A 17,676-nucleotide genomic window follows, 5' to 3' on the forward strand; every position below is an offset into this window, starting at 1 on the left:
GTCTTCTAGTATTTATTTGGGGGGAAAATAAAAAGGAGAACTAATTATAATAATAATGTTAATCTCCCGACCATATTAATCAATCTGATTAACATGTGACAAGCCAAATTGATCAGATCGAGCCTCTCCAATTTAGCTCAAGTGAAAGAATGGCTCAACCACGAAGATCCCATTCTAAAGCATCACGAGTCGCTAGCCACGGTCTACAGGTGGTCTTGTTTATGAGGAGAGGGGCAGCTCATCTGTATGGGGTTGTAGTCGGTGAATTTTTAGGCCTGTCAACAGGGCAGAGGAATGAAGAGGATAAGACATGCAAGAAAGATGAAGGAGGAATAAAAATAGAAAAAAAAAAGGAAAAAAAAAAAGAAATTGATTTTAGTATAAATATTTTTTTTTTCATCTCCACTGCCACTATGCGACCATCTCATTGTATGTAAGGTCTTAAGAATTCTTCAAATTTCAAAACAAAAATCTTCAAATGTAAAAATTAAATCCTCTAAAAAAAAAAAAAAAAAAAAAAAAAAAAAAAAAAAAAAAAAAAAAAAAATGTTTAGAATGAAATAAGGAACAGATTTTATATAGGTTTCATCAAATATTCAATACATAAAAGATAAAATTTAAAACACCCCAAAACAAAAGAAATTTAAGAGACAGCCAATTATGTTCTTGTAGATTAGATAGACAGAAATAGTAGAAAACACTGTCCTGTTTTTGTGTGAATAAATAAATAAATAAAGAAGTCTTACTTTGCCTTCTTTAATAACGTCCAATGCACTTTTTTGGATTCTGTTTGCGTGTTCTGTAAGACCCATGTGACGCAACATCATAACAGCACTCAATAAAAGGGCAGTCGGATTAGCCATATCCATTCCAGCAATATCTGGGGCTGTACCGTGCACCTATGCAAATAAACATATGCACATAAGAAAAATAATATCTTGGAAAGTAAACAAACAAACACTGCTAATGTTAGAGGAAAAAACTGGCATAGTTTAGTAAATATCTGCCAATGCATGTGAATCCACTTTTCTTGTTTATTTTTTAATTTTTTTTTTATTTATTACATTTTCATCTCAAACAAGGCACATTGCCACTTTGGTGTAGGGGGCTACTATCAGGGGCAACAACTATGTAGGGATTTGGGCAGCAAGATGTCGGTTCACGTTGCACTTGAACTTCTGCACGTCAGTAAAGTTGGGGAAGCAGGGACCTGGAATGCAATTCCAAAGTCTAGCAGTTCTGGGGAAGAAACTACCGGAGTAGAAAGATCTTTTACATCTAGGGATCTCTACAGTGTGGGGGTGGGATTTTGCAGCCTGTCGGGTCTGTCGAGGGTGTTCACATCGTGGGGGCACAAGTGCTTGCAGTTCGTTAGAGCATTCACCATTAAAATACTTGTAGAACAGGCAGAGGGATGCAACGTTTCGTCGATGGGACAGAGACTGAAGCTTAGATGCCAGTTTAGGGCCTATCAGATTTGCAACTCTCTTTTGAACCTTGTCTAGGAGCGAGAGACTATTAGCAGATGCACCAGCCCAAATATGACAGCAATACTCCATACATGGGCGAATGGTTGCCTTATAGAGGTACAGGATACTTTCGGGTGTTAGTAGTTTTCTAGCACGGTAGAGAGAGCCTACCTTCCTTGCAGCGGCCCTGGCAATGCCTTCAATGTAATTGTTCCAACTCATGTTTCCTGTGTATGTTAGGCCAAGGAGTTTGAAAGATGTACTCTCAGATAAAGAGTCGTTGGCCATTGCTATAGATGGTAGAGGATGTTTCTTGTAATTATTGAAGGAAACCAGTTTAGTCTTTGCAGCATTGAATGTGACCATCCATTTATGTCCCCATTCCACTACAGATTGGAGGTCATCCTCTAGTGTTTTTGCCATTTCTTTAGATATGTGGTCATTTGTTTTCCCCTCGTGCCTTTTATAGAGTGTAGTATCATCAGCATATATACCCATCTCCGACGCAGTTTTGTCGAGGAGGTCATTTATGAATATCAGGAAATTCAAGTACAAGGATAGACCCCAGGGGCACTACCGCATTTATATCATATTGTTTAGATGCACGACCGTCGAGGACAACCTGGATTTTTCTCTTATCTAAGAAGGATTTAATGATGTTAAGTATTCTACCAGTGGTACCGTATGATCTAATTTTCCTGCGGAGACCCTCATGCCATAGCCTGTCAAAAGCCTTAGATATATCTAGAGCTACCGCTCTACCCTCCCCTGCTTTGTCCAGTTGTTTTTTCTCCTCTCCGTCTGTCATTTTTGAAAACAGTTTTTCATTCAATTCTTATATTTTCAGTATTCATTAATAAAGTATTTATTTCATTAAAAATACGTTTTTTTTTTCTAAGGTCTTGTAAATTACTTTATTACCATCGTTTTCTTAAAAAGAAAAAAAAAAAAAAAAAAATGAACATCTTATTGAACTTATGCAGTTGAAATTCAGTGAACAACATTACAAAGTGTGAATAAGAAAATTATATATATATGTGTATGTGAAAAAAAAGTATATATAAAAAAAATATATAGAAAAGAAAAAAGCTAGTATTAAAGCACTCAATACATTTTTTTTCTGGTATTTTTGTACCCTTTTTTTACCAAGCGCTGCCTTTAAAAGAAATGAAAAAGTCATGAGCAGTGAATAAATGGTTGAAAAAGGAAAAATAATCTTACAGATTCAAAAATGGCACCATCTTCACCAATATTTCCACTAGGTGTCACACCCAATCCACCTATGAGACCGGCACACAAATCACTAAAAATAAAAACCAAATTAATAAAAATCTATAATAAAGGGCATTTTGCAGTTAAGATAACTAAAAAATGGTCAAAAAATAAATAAAGAATATATAAACGCATAAATGTTACCAAAGGCAAGATAAGTAACCCTTCTATATATTTGGATCTTTTTTTTTTTTGTGTTTTAACTTATTTTAAAGCATTTTACTTTGAAAAGAAAATAGTGCCGAGTTTTAAATTATAAACCACCAACGAAAATGGCACACAAATCACTAGAAATCAATTAAAATTTTTTTTATTTTTATTAATTTTATTTAAAAAATTTTTTTTTATTTTTATTAATCTTATTTAAAAAATTTTTTTAAATAAGATTAATAAATCTTATTTAAAAATTTTTTTTATTTTTATTAATCTTATTTAAAAAAAATTTTTTTTTATTAATCTTATTTAAAAAATTTTTTTTTATTAATCTCATTTAAAAAATTTTTTTTTATTAATCTTATTTTAAAAAATTTTTTTATTAATCTTATTTTAAAAAATTTTTTTATTAATCTTATTTAAAAAAATTTTTTTTATTAATCTTATTTAAAAAAATTTTTTTTATTAATCTTATTTAAAAAAATTTTTTTTTATTTTTATTAATCTTATTTAAAAAAATTTTTTTTTATTAATCTTATTTAAAAATTTTTTTATTAATCTTATTTTAAAAAAAAAATTTTTTTATTAATCTTATTTAAAAAATAAAAAAAAAAATATATCAAATAAAATTAAAAGAATTTTTTTATCAATTAATCTAATAATAAAAAATAAGAAATCTATGACAAAATTATCTCGCAAGATATCGTCTACCTATGCGACTTCACACAAGATTTTTTTTCTTTTGCACTTGCATAATATCACTCGCAGAGTGATTAGTGCGAACTTCAGGAAAAACACAAACGTTTTCTCACTCTTGTAACGATGTGTTGGGTGCTCAACACATTCTACACACATGCATTACTTTAAATGCCATGTTGACAAGAAATCATATCCCTTGCGTGTCTCTTGTCACAACTTGTGCAAGTTAGATCTCGACTAGATTCCATTTCTATAGAACATGCATATTAGTTGAATGTGATTTGGGCGATTATTAATTAAAATCAGGAAGAGAGTTTTGCCCAGAATCGATTCTTAAAGCATGCCAGCATGTTCTTTAAATTTCTGCTCATCAACGACAATTTTTTTTATGAACTTATTGGAAAAAAAAAGATTCGATGATTGAAAAGACATTTCCAGATATGCCGTAGTTAGCTTGTGAAGCAAACCATGCTCCCAAACTATCAAACACCTTTGATATGTCAAGAGTAATTGCTCTAAATATGAAGCATCTATCAATAGATTCACTGATCCTGTGTGATATTAGTCAGCACATCAGTTCATCTTGCAAGACAATTCATTTTGCTTGTTCTAAGTAGGTTGGAATTTTAAAGTTAAAATTATCACTGCATAGTTTGATCATTAAAATAATAATTGTATAAAATTGTTATCCAACTGTAATTTTTTTTTATGATAATGTCTTTAAATCATTTATAAAATTAGAAATAGCTTACAAAACTTTCAAGTTTTTAATAATTGAGGTATTAAGAATTTTATGCTTCTAAGGGAAGCTATTCTTCAAGGAAAAAAAATCTTTATTATCTCTCCTTTCAATACAATGAATAAAAACAAAAACATTGCACATTATTTAAATAAAAAATAAACTGATACAAAATATTTTGTCAAATAACAAATGTAAAAAAAAAAAAAAATTCAAATCACATCAATACAGCTTTTTAAAGATGGGTTAGTCAATAAATTGTGCAAATTTCCTACCATTTTCAGTCACAAGTTTATATGCATTTGAATAGGACTGACAACACAAAATGTCCATTTTTCTGATACATTCTAATGGCCTGATTTAAAAAAAGCTAAAGACCATTTTTCTTTACCTTTTTTATACTTTTAATAATGCTTGATTTGAGTTTCTTAGATGTAAAGAAAAAAAATGGTCTGGTATTACTAATATTTCTTTCATGTGCTCAACATTCACTGGTGTAATCCACTTTGCCCTTGTGTGGAGGCAAAATAAATATGAAAATTAGAAGTTGCTTCCAAATCTTTCAAGTTTTCAATACTTGAAGTGTTACCCCCACCTGCTTCCAAGGCAAGCTACTCTTTAAGAAAATGTATATTACCTCTCTTTACATTGTAATGCATACAAACAACCCCCCCCCCCCCCCAAAAAAAAACAAACATTGTAAATGTTTTTTTTTGCTTGGAATAATTATTTTCAAGACGAAACCAATTTTTTTTTTTTTTTTTTTTTACACATAGGAGTCACCAATTATCAAGGCCCGTAAGCCACTCGAGGATAAGGGTTATAGAGTGTACAATAGTGAACGGGATAATATTGTAGTAATCGTTAGTAATAGAAATTTGGTAAATTAGATTACTTAAGGGGGGTGGTTCATCAAGAATTTGTTTATGTTGGACTTGAAGACAATCAAGTTGTAGTCAGCTGGGAAGCAGGCAAATGGAACAGAGTTCCATAGGCGTGCAGTTCTAAGAAAGAAGCTTTGTTCACGAAATCTACGTTTTGATTTAGGCACAGATAAAGAGTGGGGAAAATTATTGACAGTGGTTTCAGCTAGATGGGTGTTTTTCATGAAAGATTGGCGAGGTGGGACCAGATACTAATAACACAGAAGATAGAAATAAAAAAGGAAGCTAATTCGAATCACATCAATATGTCAGATGAATTGCTATTTGGGTCTGACGTTGAAAAATACACAACTTTATATATTAAACGTACACATTTTTATTCTATCGTAACAAAATTCAGAAAACATTAGAGAAAAAAAAATGCTTATGATGAGATGCTTACCTCAAAATATCACCATAAAGATTCGGCATGACCAACACATCGAATTTGGAAGGGTCTTGTACCATCTGAAAAAACATTTTTTTTAATTCAACAGAATTATAACACTTGTAATTAATTTTCAGAAAATAAGAAAGAAAAGAAAAAAAGTTCTTCCCTAAATTTAAGTTTCTTTGAAGTACCGAAAGGATTTTTCGGGAACTTAATACTTCAGATTTGTATTAAATTTAATCCAAAGTCATTATTTATGAATCAAGATTTCCAAAATTTCTATTTCTTCTTAAGACCCCCTAAGCTTTAACTGAAAATTTTGGACATTTTCTAGAATCAAGCTCATCCAATGGATTTTTATTTAGACATGGTTTAGTAGTGTCTGTATCTTTATTTTAATCTTTGTAAAGATGGTGGGGTTGGTTGTTTGGTTTTACGACAAAGATTTTTTGGGTTATTTAATGCCGAATTTTGTCATGTTTTAAAAAAAAAAAATGTTTTATGCTTCAATTATTTTTTTTATATCTTCAAATAGTTATTCACGGTGTTTAGTTTGGCTGTTTTGTAGACAACTGCCCTTTATATAATAGAAGAGGTAGACAAGATAGACTTACATTAAGACAGACAGTGTCCAAGTATAATTCTTTGAATTGTATGTCTTTGTTTTCTTGGGCAACTTCCCGGCAACATTGTAAGAACAAGCCATCAGACATTTTCCTACAAAAAAAAAAAAATAAATAAATAAAATAAATACTGATCAATCTTTAACTTAAAGGTTATGTTCTTTGTCACACAGATGATTTTATCCACAAAGTCATTGAACCAGACTCTCAAGATTAAAAAAAAAAAAAAAAAAAAAAAAAAAAAAAAAAAAACGATGTACAGAGTAGATTGGTGAAAGAGGATACCAAGCCAATTCTGGGTCCTCTCATCTATGGAGTTCACTATTGGAACTGTGATTGGCTAACATTTATATTTGCTATTGTAGTTACATTTGATTAGCATTTGTCTGGGACATGGAAAATTCTCTCTTCGGGATGAAGCTGGCTGAACAACTCCAGGATGAAGGTCATAAGTATATGTAGGTTAAAGTGCCAGATTTGTATTTCAAAATTTTGCAAACAATTTTCTGCATGTTCTTTTATTTCAGTATCTTTTAGTCAAGTAAATATTTCTGTATTGATATCTTTTTTTTTTTTTTTTTTGGAGACTAATAATTTTTAGAGAACCTTTCTCCTCTCTCTGTCTGATAAGACATGAACAATTCAGTAGAAATTTTAAAAATTCAAAAGACATTTTATAGTGACATATCCATGTAGGGTTCATGTGGAGATGAATTTGTGCAGAATTCGACTGAGAAAAAAAACAAACAAAAAAAAAAAACAATACAGAAATCTGCAACTCACAACTTTGGCGTTTGGTTTGACATTTAGAAGCACATATTTATTTCCCTCCCCATTGGGGAATGATTATATATACTAGATATACAAGGCAGGAATATTTGGCATTGCCCAAGATCATAAAAACAAAATACCCTCTGAATCTGTTTCGTTTTAATGTATTGAAAATAATAATGCAACTCATTCAAGTTTTTAGTTGTAAAGTTATTGCTCCGGGTCTACAGACCACCTTCTCACTTTGTAAAAAAATATGAAATTTATATTGGTTGTCACTTATCTAAACAACGCCAAGTTTCCGGCCTTCTTCCACTCCCTATATTTATTTTAATGTTTTCCCCCAAAAGAATACAAGTCTTGTCTTCACTCTTCTCCATGAAGCATATACCATACAGAAAATGTACTACTGTATTATTGCATACACCTGCTCTATCTAGGATATTGAGCACTGACGACCGAACAATGTAGAGAACATTTTTTTTGGTATAGAAGAGCATAACAAAATGCAGTAGAAAATCTTTCTCCGAGGCAACACGGTTTTACGAAACACCTACTCTATGTAGGATTGCGTTATCCAAAATATTGATAACATTTGGGCAACACGGAATAAACGTACCAGCCCTATTTAGGATATTGAGCAGTCCAGATTAATTTATACCATTTACCAAATATAATACTATAATGGCTCCTGGCTTACATAGATTAACAAAAGAGTTTTTTTTTTCTCTTATGCAATACTGCGTTTAAACATCCCTGCTCTATATCGAACGTCGAGTACTTTTGGATTAGTATATACCACTTACTAAATGTAATGCAACTAATATAATCTTATGTAAACTGATATTTATTGCTCATTAGACCAAAATAAAATTGTGGATGTTTGTACAACATTAGAAAAACAACCTTTCTGGCCAATTCACTCATCCATAGTCTGTAGAGAAGCTTGAGTAACGTTAAATTTTGAAAGAAAATGTCAAATCATTTCTGAAAGAAATGCATTAAAATGTTTTTTTTTCCCAAATTAACATTACCCCACCCTGGAGTCTACTCCATAGGTTCTTTAGGGGTGCACTTAAGATTCAAATACGTTTCCATTATCTTCATTTGTTAATCTTACATAAGAGTACAGATTTTGATTTTATGCACCTTTTAGTCTTTCTTTCTACGGGTCACATACAAAACGCACAGATTGTTTTAGATGAACTCAAACCTCACAATGATATTCTTGACATGAATAAATTAAAAATTCAACACATTTCCCCTTTCATAGATGCTTAGAAATGTCAAGTGCGAACGGAGATACGAAAATATTGGTAATTAAAAAAAAAAAAAAAAGAAAAAAAAAGATTATCGACACAAGTGACATCTTTTAAATGTTCCATTTAAAAGAGTACACAATAAAAATAGATTTTAAAACATAATAAAAGTTCAGATTTGATCACCAAAAATTCAAAACACACAGACAGAAAAATGCTTCTTTTATGAGTAGATAATGTTAAGAGAATGAACAAAAGTTACAAGGAATGATCCGGCAGAAAATGTGCATTAGTTTAAGGACAAACTCTTAATTTTTTAAGCCAAGGATTATTTCCCTTGTTTGTTGTACTGAATTGGTTGCACAACTCTTCCACATTAAAAACATACAATAAAACTTGAAAATTCAATAAATTATATTTTTACTTATATATTTTTTCTACTGGATTATTTTTTTTTCAATTCATACTAATTTCGCCATGACATGCATGTAATGTTTTCACTTGAAATGAGTTTATCTGTAATAACTTACATGATATTAGCTTTATGCACAGCAGTGACTGTAGTTCTGTTATTGTCTCGAGCAAACTTGAAGGCATATTCAGCCACACGTCGGGATGCAGATTCCGTTATCAGTTTTATACTTTGAACGACACCATCAACAATCTACAAGAGTGAAAAGACGAGAAAGTGTTGGTCATTATTTCAAATATTAAAAAAAAAAAAAAAAATGAATTTTATTATTGTTTCCATGGATGGACGACAATTTTTTTTTATTTTGTTGTCGATATTGCAAAAATGCCCAAACATTTTCCTTTGATGTAAAAAATATCACCCTCAGATCTAAATTAAGATTTTGTAACAATCTTACCCCCCAGAAAAAGAACTCCTTGCTACAAAAGCATCTATAAAGTTGTGGATGGCCTATGTATGATAAATGGAACAATGTTATATGGAAGTGAAACTCAACAAAAAAAAAAAAAAAAAAAAAAAAAAAAAAAAATCACCCAAAAGAGGAAGTTATCCTGTACCTCTAGAAAACCACCATTCGCCCATGTATGGAGTATTGTTGTCACATTTGGGCTGGTGTATCTGCTACTTGCCTTACTCCAGGACAGGGTACAAAAGAGAGTCGCCAACCTGATAGGTCCTGAACTGTCATTTAGGCTTCAGTCTTTGTCCCATCAACGAAATGTTGCATTCCTCTGCCTGTTCTACAAGTACTTTAATGGTGAATGCTCTGATGTACCCCCCTCGATGTGAATAAACCCGACAAGCAGCTAAATCCCACCCCTTCACAGTAGAAATCCCTAGGTGTAAGAAAGCCTTCTAATCCAATAGTTTCTTCCCCAGAACTGCTAGACTTTGGAACTCCCTTCCGGGATTCTGCTTTCCCAACTGTACTGACATGCAGAAGTTCAAATGTAATGTGAACAGACATCTTGTTACTCATCTCCCTACATAATACCCCTGCAACTTATGTCCTCGATAGTAGCCTCCTACTTCAAAGTGGCACTGTGCCTTGTTTAGGGTGAAAATTGAATAAAAAAAGTTAGTTGCTTGTGATACTACAGATAAAATGGATCAATCTAATTACCAACAAGGAAGTTCGAGGTCACACTAATCAACAGCTTGTATCATTAATAGTCTGCAAATTTCCAGGTTGTCTCCGATATGCTCATCGATTGGCTCCAGAATTGCTAACTAAGGTTTCAGTGAAAAGACGAAAAATAAAAATAAGCTGCAAGCAAACAATTCAGAAAGATTTGCAAGTCACAGACAGAATCTGAAGATGCTGTGGATCTGGTTGCAGATTGAATGTGTCCCAAAATTTTTAAGTTAAAAAAAATAAAAAAATAAAGTCTAAAAATAGATTAACATGGCTGATCTCTACATTCGTGATCCTTCGAAATTTGAAAGTAATTTTAAAACCTTCAAACTGATGAATAGAAAATTTGGTTCAATTTAAAGGCAGAAGTCTTGGTTTCGGTTATATTATGGTTCTTTTGTTTTGAAAAAAGAAGTTTCTTTCCTAGAACATACCATTTGTGGAACAAGATACCGAAAGTTTGCTTCCGAAACGACTACAGCAGGTCATCCTCAGGTTTAATGTAGTGTTGGGACAATTACTAAGAATTGTGGGGGTCGGAGAATAAAACTTTTTGCGGTATCAGAATTTGAAATATTTTAGCCTAATTTCTGATTCAAAAAATATTTTTAAAAAACTTTGTTTAAAATTTCCTATTTGTTGGACCTAATGCTAAAATGTTTGATTTTGAATCAATGAAATTAAAATTTATAAATCATAATGAATTTAGGTAAAAATGAAAAATGTCACATTAAAAAATGTCACAAGTGGATAAAAAGGAAAAACCATGTTGAAGAAAAATATAAATGAAAATTTCAATGAATTTACCAAAATTTTGGATAGAATACAAAAAGGAAAAAATATTAAATTATGAAATTAAAACGAAAATTATATCTACACTAAAATCATTCACCCACCCTTGTTCAAAGAATTAAATTCTTTTTAAACAATTTAAAAATTGGAATCTAGAAAAATACTGGAATTTTCCCACCAATCTCATATAAAGAAACGCTTGCTGAACCGACTTTTTGGATAATCAATTCATCGTTAGTAATCTTTTAAACCATCCTAACTATTGTTTCTGGTTCACTCATGGAGGTGACAATATACTCGACCCTTATCCTTGTGTCACATTTGATAAGTGGTGACCCATTAGTAGAAAAGCTAATCCATAGTAAAACAATTTTTCCACGTGTCCTGGTTGTAGAAGAGAACTAGTTTTTCTAAAATTCCTTCACCAGGAATTTAGAACATCCTGAAACAAATACGGTAGAAGGATCGAAATAGAGAAACTTTTTGGGTTTATAAAATTTTTTTAGAAATTGTTATAAGAAAAACAATACTCACGACATGTTCAATGCCGCTGTATTCTCCTTCTGTGTTTTCTCGGATCGTCACCAAATTGACATTTTCATAAGGTGTAGCATAACCTTCAACGGATTTGCAAGGACGGACATTGGCATACAAACTGAACGCCCTATAAAAAAAAAAAAAAAAAAAAAAAAATGCAATCACAAGAAATACTAGCAGCGTTACGATGTGCTGCCCGGGTGAATAGACAACAGAAAATTAGTGTTTAAAACATTATGTGCGTAGCATATCTGCCTAAAATAAATATCAAATTAAATATGATAAAAATGGTAACGAAAAGTAAAAAAAAAAAATAATAAATAAATAAAAAAAAGAAAGTCATTTTTAGTCAATGTTGCTTAGGTTGCAGTGCAGCCATTTTGCTTTTTAATTTTATTTTTTTCACATTTTAAATCGAGATACAACTAGAATTTTATTTCTTTTTCTAAGGTAGACAACTATCATATTCCTCAATTAAAATAAGAGTTATCTCCCTTCTTCAGATTTTTATTTTTAGTTAATAATTTAAAAATCCTTTATATTATCTGTTGCCTTGGCCAGAATGAGCAATTTTTTAAAAAATAAATTATAATGGAGTATTTTATTATATTGTTAATAAAATGATCCAACAAAACTAAACAAAAATTGGCTAGTTTTTTGCTTTTACTTGGAAGCCACCACTTATGAAGGCCTGAAGGCCACTCAAGGATAAAGATTAATGAATGTAAGATGATAGTGTAGTAATTGTTAATGGATACAATTTGGGTTATTTATGGGGAAAGCTAACTAAACGTAGATTCCATGAACAAAGCTTCTTTCTTAGAACTGCACGCCTGTGGAATTGTCTTCCGTTTTCCTGCTTTCCGGCTGACTACAATATGGTTGTCTTCAAGTCTAACGTAAATAAGTTCTTGATGAGCCGTTCTATATAAGTTATCAAATTTACCAAATTTTCATTACTAATGATTACTATATTGTCCAATTTCTACTGTACACTCTTTAACCCTTATCCTTGAGTGGCCTCTTGGCCTTGATAATGTGGTGATGCCTATGTAAAAAAAAAAAAAAAAAAAGCTCAACAAGAACTTATTTACATTGGATTTGAAGGCTACCATGTTGTAATCAGCCAGAAAGCAGGCCAGTGGCACAGTGTTCCACAGGCAGGCAGTTCTGGGAAATAAGTTTTGTTCATAGAATCTGCATTTAGATTTAGGCACAGTTAAAGAGTGGAGGAAATCGTATATAGTGGTTGTAGCTAGTGGAGTTTTGTGAAAGTTTGGCAATCATAAGATTGGAGTTCAGTCGAGCACTCGCCATGAAAAAAAAAAACAACGATAGAGTGGAGACAGGCTCACAACATCTTTTCTGTGGTAAAGAGGCTGCAAAGAAGAGAAAAGGGCATCACCTAGGTTTCAAAACTGGTTTTGAACTCTATCCAGGCAGGATAGGGTGCACCGAGCAACTCCTGCCCAGATGTGGTAATTGTACTCCATTTTAGTGCATACCTGGCTTTCATACAGATAGAGGATTGCATCGACAGTGAGATACCTACTGGCGTGTTAGAGTGATCCAACTATTTTTCCAGCAATACTGGCAACAGATTTGATGTATGCGTTGCATTTCAGGTCAGGAATTAGAAGCAATGTTCAATTTGTCAGCTTATATGTTATTTGGGTCTTACTGTAATGTTAGTGGTTAAGTTGTTAGACACAAAACAATGCAAAAAATAAAAAATAGATTTTTCGGCAATAAAAAAAAAAAAATTTATTTAAATATAACAATATAACACATCAGTTCTTGTCAGATCAAAGTTTAACATTGAGCCTGGCCAGTACCAAATGGTCACCCATCTGACAAGAACTGATGTGTCAACGTGATTGTGCTGTATGTTGCGAGCCTGTCCTTGTTTTATCGTTATTTCCATGACAGATGCTCGTCTGAACTCCAATCTCTGGTCCCCCCCCTCGCCAATCTTTCACGAAAAACACCCGTCTAGCTGAATCCACTGTGAAAAATTTCCCCCACTCTATATCTCTGCCTAAATCAAAACGTGGATTCCATGAACAAAGCTTCTTCCTTAGAACTGCACGCCTGTGGAACTCTGTTCCATCTGCCTGCTTCCCTCCGGACTACAACTTGGATGTCTTCAAGTCCAATGTTAACAAATTCCTAATGAACCGCACCCTTAAGTAAACACTTCAGCAAATCTCCACACTAACGTAATGTACTTGCAATAACCCTTATTCCTGAGTGGCTTCCGGGCCTTGATAAGTGGTGATCACTGTGTAAAAAAAAAAAAAAAAGATAGATATAGTGTTGCTAGACTGAATCCATTCCAGAATGCCATTTTTGTAGCAAAGGGAGATAAATCTTAAAAAAAAAAAAAAAAAAAAAAAAAAAAAAAAAAAAAAAAAAAAGGAAAAAAAGATACTTTCAAGGTAAAAAAAAAACCCATTTTTTTTTAGAAAAGAGGTATTTAATCATAAATAAATTTTTAAAAATAATTTAACTATTTCAATACTGACAATCTAGTAAAAAGGACAAAGATTAAATCTTTAAGAAAAAAAAAACAGGCAAGAATAAGATGAGGGCCTTACTTTCTCAGAGCTAAATTTAGCGATTGGTGACCTTTTCCGACGGGAGTAGCTAAAGGACCTTTCAAACCACATTTTGTAACAGCCATCGACTCAAATACTTTCTGGGGCAGACGAAATTTTCCATCAGGTCCCTTCACGGGAGTGACATCCACTGGATCCCATTCAATTGGAACCTGAAAAAGTTTAGACTTGAATTTTCAGTTTTATAAGAAGACTAGCAGGGGGTACCCGGCGTTGCCCGGGTGTTTGGAGGTGTAAAAGAAAAAAAAAGTTTTAGTAGGAAGGTAGGCTTGAACCCTGAAGCCTTGACGCAAAGGTGAAAATGAAATGGAAAAAAAAACCTAACCATCTCGGCCACGAGGGGAGAGGAAGTGACGTGTCTTAAGTTAACATTTATAAAGTGAAATTGACAGGTGCGAGAAAGTTAAGTCGCGTGATGTTTGACCTTGAAACATGACACGGCTACAAGCCAGTTTTCGTTTTTTTTTTATACTGAACAGCATAACGAAAACGAAGCGATAAAATTAAAAAAAAAAAAAATCTCGAAAATAGTTTGGAAAAGACACGACCTCCGATCATAACTCGTAGCTATTATGATTTAGACATTATATAAAAAGTTTTAAGGAGTGAACCGACTGAGAAGCCCGGCGAAAAAAGCCTTTGCTGGACATACACACACACATTTTTGCTTTTTTATATATATATAGATATATATAGATGACAGCTGCAATATAATACTTTTCGAATCTGACTAAACTATGAAGATATAAAATTGCAGTTTTGTTAAATAAAATTAGAATAATCATGTATAAACATGTGCTGCACATTAATGGCAGGCATGCAGTTGTTAGATGTTTGACAAAGGGAAGAGGGGGGGGAACAAATGTTGCATTCCTGTGCCCGTTTTACGAGTATTTTAATGGAATGTGCTCTGATGAACTTGACATACATACCAATCCCCACCCCAACAAACCTGTTTAGCAACAAAATGACAACTCCATTACTGTAGAGGTCCCTAGATGCCGAAAAGTCTACTCTAATAGTTTCTTCACTTGGATTGCTAGACTTTGGAATTCCCTCCCTGTTACCGATTTTCGACTGTACTGACATGTAGAAGTTTAAATATAATGTGAACAAACATCTTGCTCATCTCCTTGCACACTCCCTTGTAAACATGGTCCCAAATAGTAGTCCCTCACATTCAAATGTTTACAAGTTGAACTTCTGGTTTCGCTTGGAATGAGGAGTTAGGGTTGCAGCACGGTTAGATTGATGAGCAACTTTGGTCGAGAACATTATACAAGATAATCATAGCAGTACAACTTGAATGTTGGAGAGAAGGCAGTTGAGTTTGGTGAGAGCTACCGGGCAACAGAGTCAGTGTATCTCTCCAGGCCAGGTGGATCCCTTGGGGGCTCTTAGCCAAAGGACTCGATAATGGGGATTCTGTGTTTTGGTCTGGTCAAGTAGGGATCTGATGTTGCAAATCTAATCAACTAAATAGATGGTACGTTTTTTAAAACATCTATTATTTGTTTACAAGTTGAACTTCTGGTTTCGCTTGGAATGAGGAGTTAGGGTTGCAGCACGGTATAGATTGATGAACAACTTTGGTCGAGAACATTATACAAGATAATCATAGCAGTACAACGAAACACACTACGTTCACAAGCATGCCTATTATAATAACTAACCTAAAAACTGTTATTTCGACAACTTTTAGTCTAAGTCATATGTATCTGATTATCAATGACTGTCAATCTGTTCAATCTCCCCTGCACCATATTTTTTTAAAAGATCAGATATGCTTTGTCCTTATTTTAGCAAAATTTGAAAATTGAAATACTGAATTTCAAGTGAAACAAATGGTACCTTCTTAATTGTCATGTCACAGTAATGAAAATATCTTTAAAAAAAAAAAAAAAAAAAAAAAAAAATACAAGGTAGAAAATTAATTAATAAAAACAGTTTTCAAAGACAATTAACAAAAATTAAGTTTTGCTAAATTGGCCAAAGATTTTCAGTTTCCAGAAAATATTTACCTCCCTTTGTTACGATTAGAACTCTCCATTTTTTTTTTTTTTTTTTTTTTTTACAAAACTCAATTTCATAATTTTCTACCTTATTGTATTTTCATAATTTTTGGATATGCTCATTACTGTGACATGACAATTCAGTAGAAATTCCATTGGTTTCACTTGAATTGCAATATTTCAATTTTCACTACAATAGCAAAGAAGAGCATAAAGATTTAGAGTTATCTGCTCTTAGTTCCTTTGTTTGTTGTAAATTTCTTCTAGCTCCAAACACTTAAAACCATAAAACTTGTTTTCGTCACCCAAAACTAAAATCAAATTTTTTTAAAGAAAATCATCCAACACTTACACTACCAGTGACACAAAACAAAAAAAAAAAAACCGAACAGTATTCTATCGGAAATATCCACAACAATCAACCAATGTTATCAAAACAGCATCCACAGAGCTAAGGAAATGCAAAAGCTCAAGTTCACTTAGCTCCTTCGTAAAAACACCTCCACTCCCATCAACAACCTTAACAACAGCAGTAACACAACCCGTAACTTCTTGTGTGATCAACTTGTGTGCGTGTTAAGGAAAAACAAGTTTATGTGGCTTCATTGAGTTTATCTTCCAGTTTGGAGTACCAAGTCTATTTAAAACATTTTGTTTCCATAATGGATATGTACAATTTAAACTTTTTTCAATATTTTCATTTTTTAATGTCTTGATTAAACTGTACAAGTACCGGCATATGTTTTGCAAAAAAGACAGTGGCTGTATAGAGAATCAAACCTGGTACTGTCAAACTTCAAAGGCAATTAAAAAAAAAAAAAAAAGAGAAAAAAAAAAAGAAAAAAAGAAAAAAAAAGAAAAAAAGAAAAAAAAAGAAAAAAAGAAAAAAAAAGAAAAAAAAAGAAAAAAAGAAAAAAAAAGAAAAAAAAGGAAAAAAAAGAAAAAAAAAGGAAAAAAAAGAAAAAAAAAGGAAAAAAAGGAAAAGAAAAAAGTGTGACTAAGAAAAGCAGTCTAAAAAAACCCCCAAAAAACTCAATAATAGAAGCGATTATTATTTAAGAGCATAGATAAGTATTATTATTAGTAGTATTAGATGTTAATTTACACCTCCCACCATCACCACTGGTTAAGGTTTTTAGTATTAGCAGTAGTAATAGTAAAATTATTCACTCTTTAAACCCTATCATACTGTTAGAAATAAGTATATATATATCTTTGATAAGTAAAATAAAATAATTTAAAATAACTTTATGCATGTCAAGTAATTTTGTGCTTTTGTTTGGAGATATATATATATATATATATATAATTATTGGAATTGATGTGCAATAATTTTGCTTTGTTCGGTAGTTCTTTTTCTTAGAAAAACTGTTAAAAAAGTGTTACGCTATAACAGTTGAAATTAATTTCTAACACCTGGCATCTCACGTATGCTTCATACCAAATTCCTTATGTCGTTATGAAGCTGATAACTGAACGGACAAAAAGTGTTCGATGATGATCTAGATATTGAATAAAGTCATGTAAAATAAAATATTAAAAAAAAATCTATATCATATTTCTTGATTTGTCTGCGTCTGTTCCTTTCACTTTCAGAAATTACCAAGCCAATCTGGCTGAAATTTTGTATGTTCACTATACTTTATCATAAAGTATCATCTTATTTATTTAATGCACAATTAGGGATTAATATTTAATGCAAAAATGACCACAAATTAAACCATATCTGACCATTGGTTGGTTGCTTGCTTGGTTGTTTTTGTTTTACGGCATATTAACCCTTTTCGGGTTATTTAATGCCGAATCCAAAG

The 17,676-nt window shown here is 32.1% G+C and overlaps 1 protein-coding gene across 1 annotated transcript in view; it reads right to left on the reverse strand.

Annotated features, from left to right (window-relative positions):
- The window catches only part of LOC145297808 (putative isocitrate dehydrogenase [NAD] subunit alpha, mitochondrial), a 35,307-nt gene that overhangs the window by 2,212 nt on the left and 15,419 nt on the right, over positions 1–17,676 (reverse strand). The window contains exons 4-10 of the mRNA XM_080144121.1: positions 13,833–14,005; positions 11,233–11,362; positions 8,830–8,963; positions 6,261–6,363; positions 5,659–5,723; positions 2,691–2,772; positions 747–899 (exon numbers count right to left, since the gene is read on the reverse strand). Coding sequence (XP_080000247.1) covers positions 747–899; positions 2,691–2,772; positions 5,659–5,723; positions 6,261–6,363; positions 8,830–8,963; positions 11,233–11,362; positions 13,833–14,005 — 840 coding nt within the window. The remainder of the gene's footprint in view (positions 1–746; positions 900–2,690; positions 2,773–5,658; positions 5,724–6,260; positions 6,364–8,829; positions 8,964–11,232; positions 11,363–13,832; positions 14,006–17,676) is intronic.

Source organism: Euprymna scolopes, chromosome 18 (genome assembly GCF_053919585.1).
Source record: "Euprymna scolopes isolate OS-2025 chromosome 18, ASM5391958v1, whole genome shotgun sequence".
NCBI lineage: Eukaryota > Metazoa > Mollusca > Cephalopoda > Sepiida > Sepiolidae > Euprymna > Euprymna scolopes.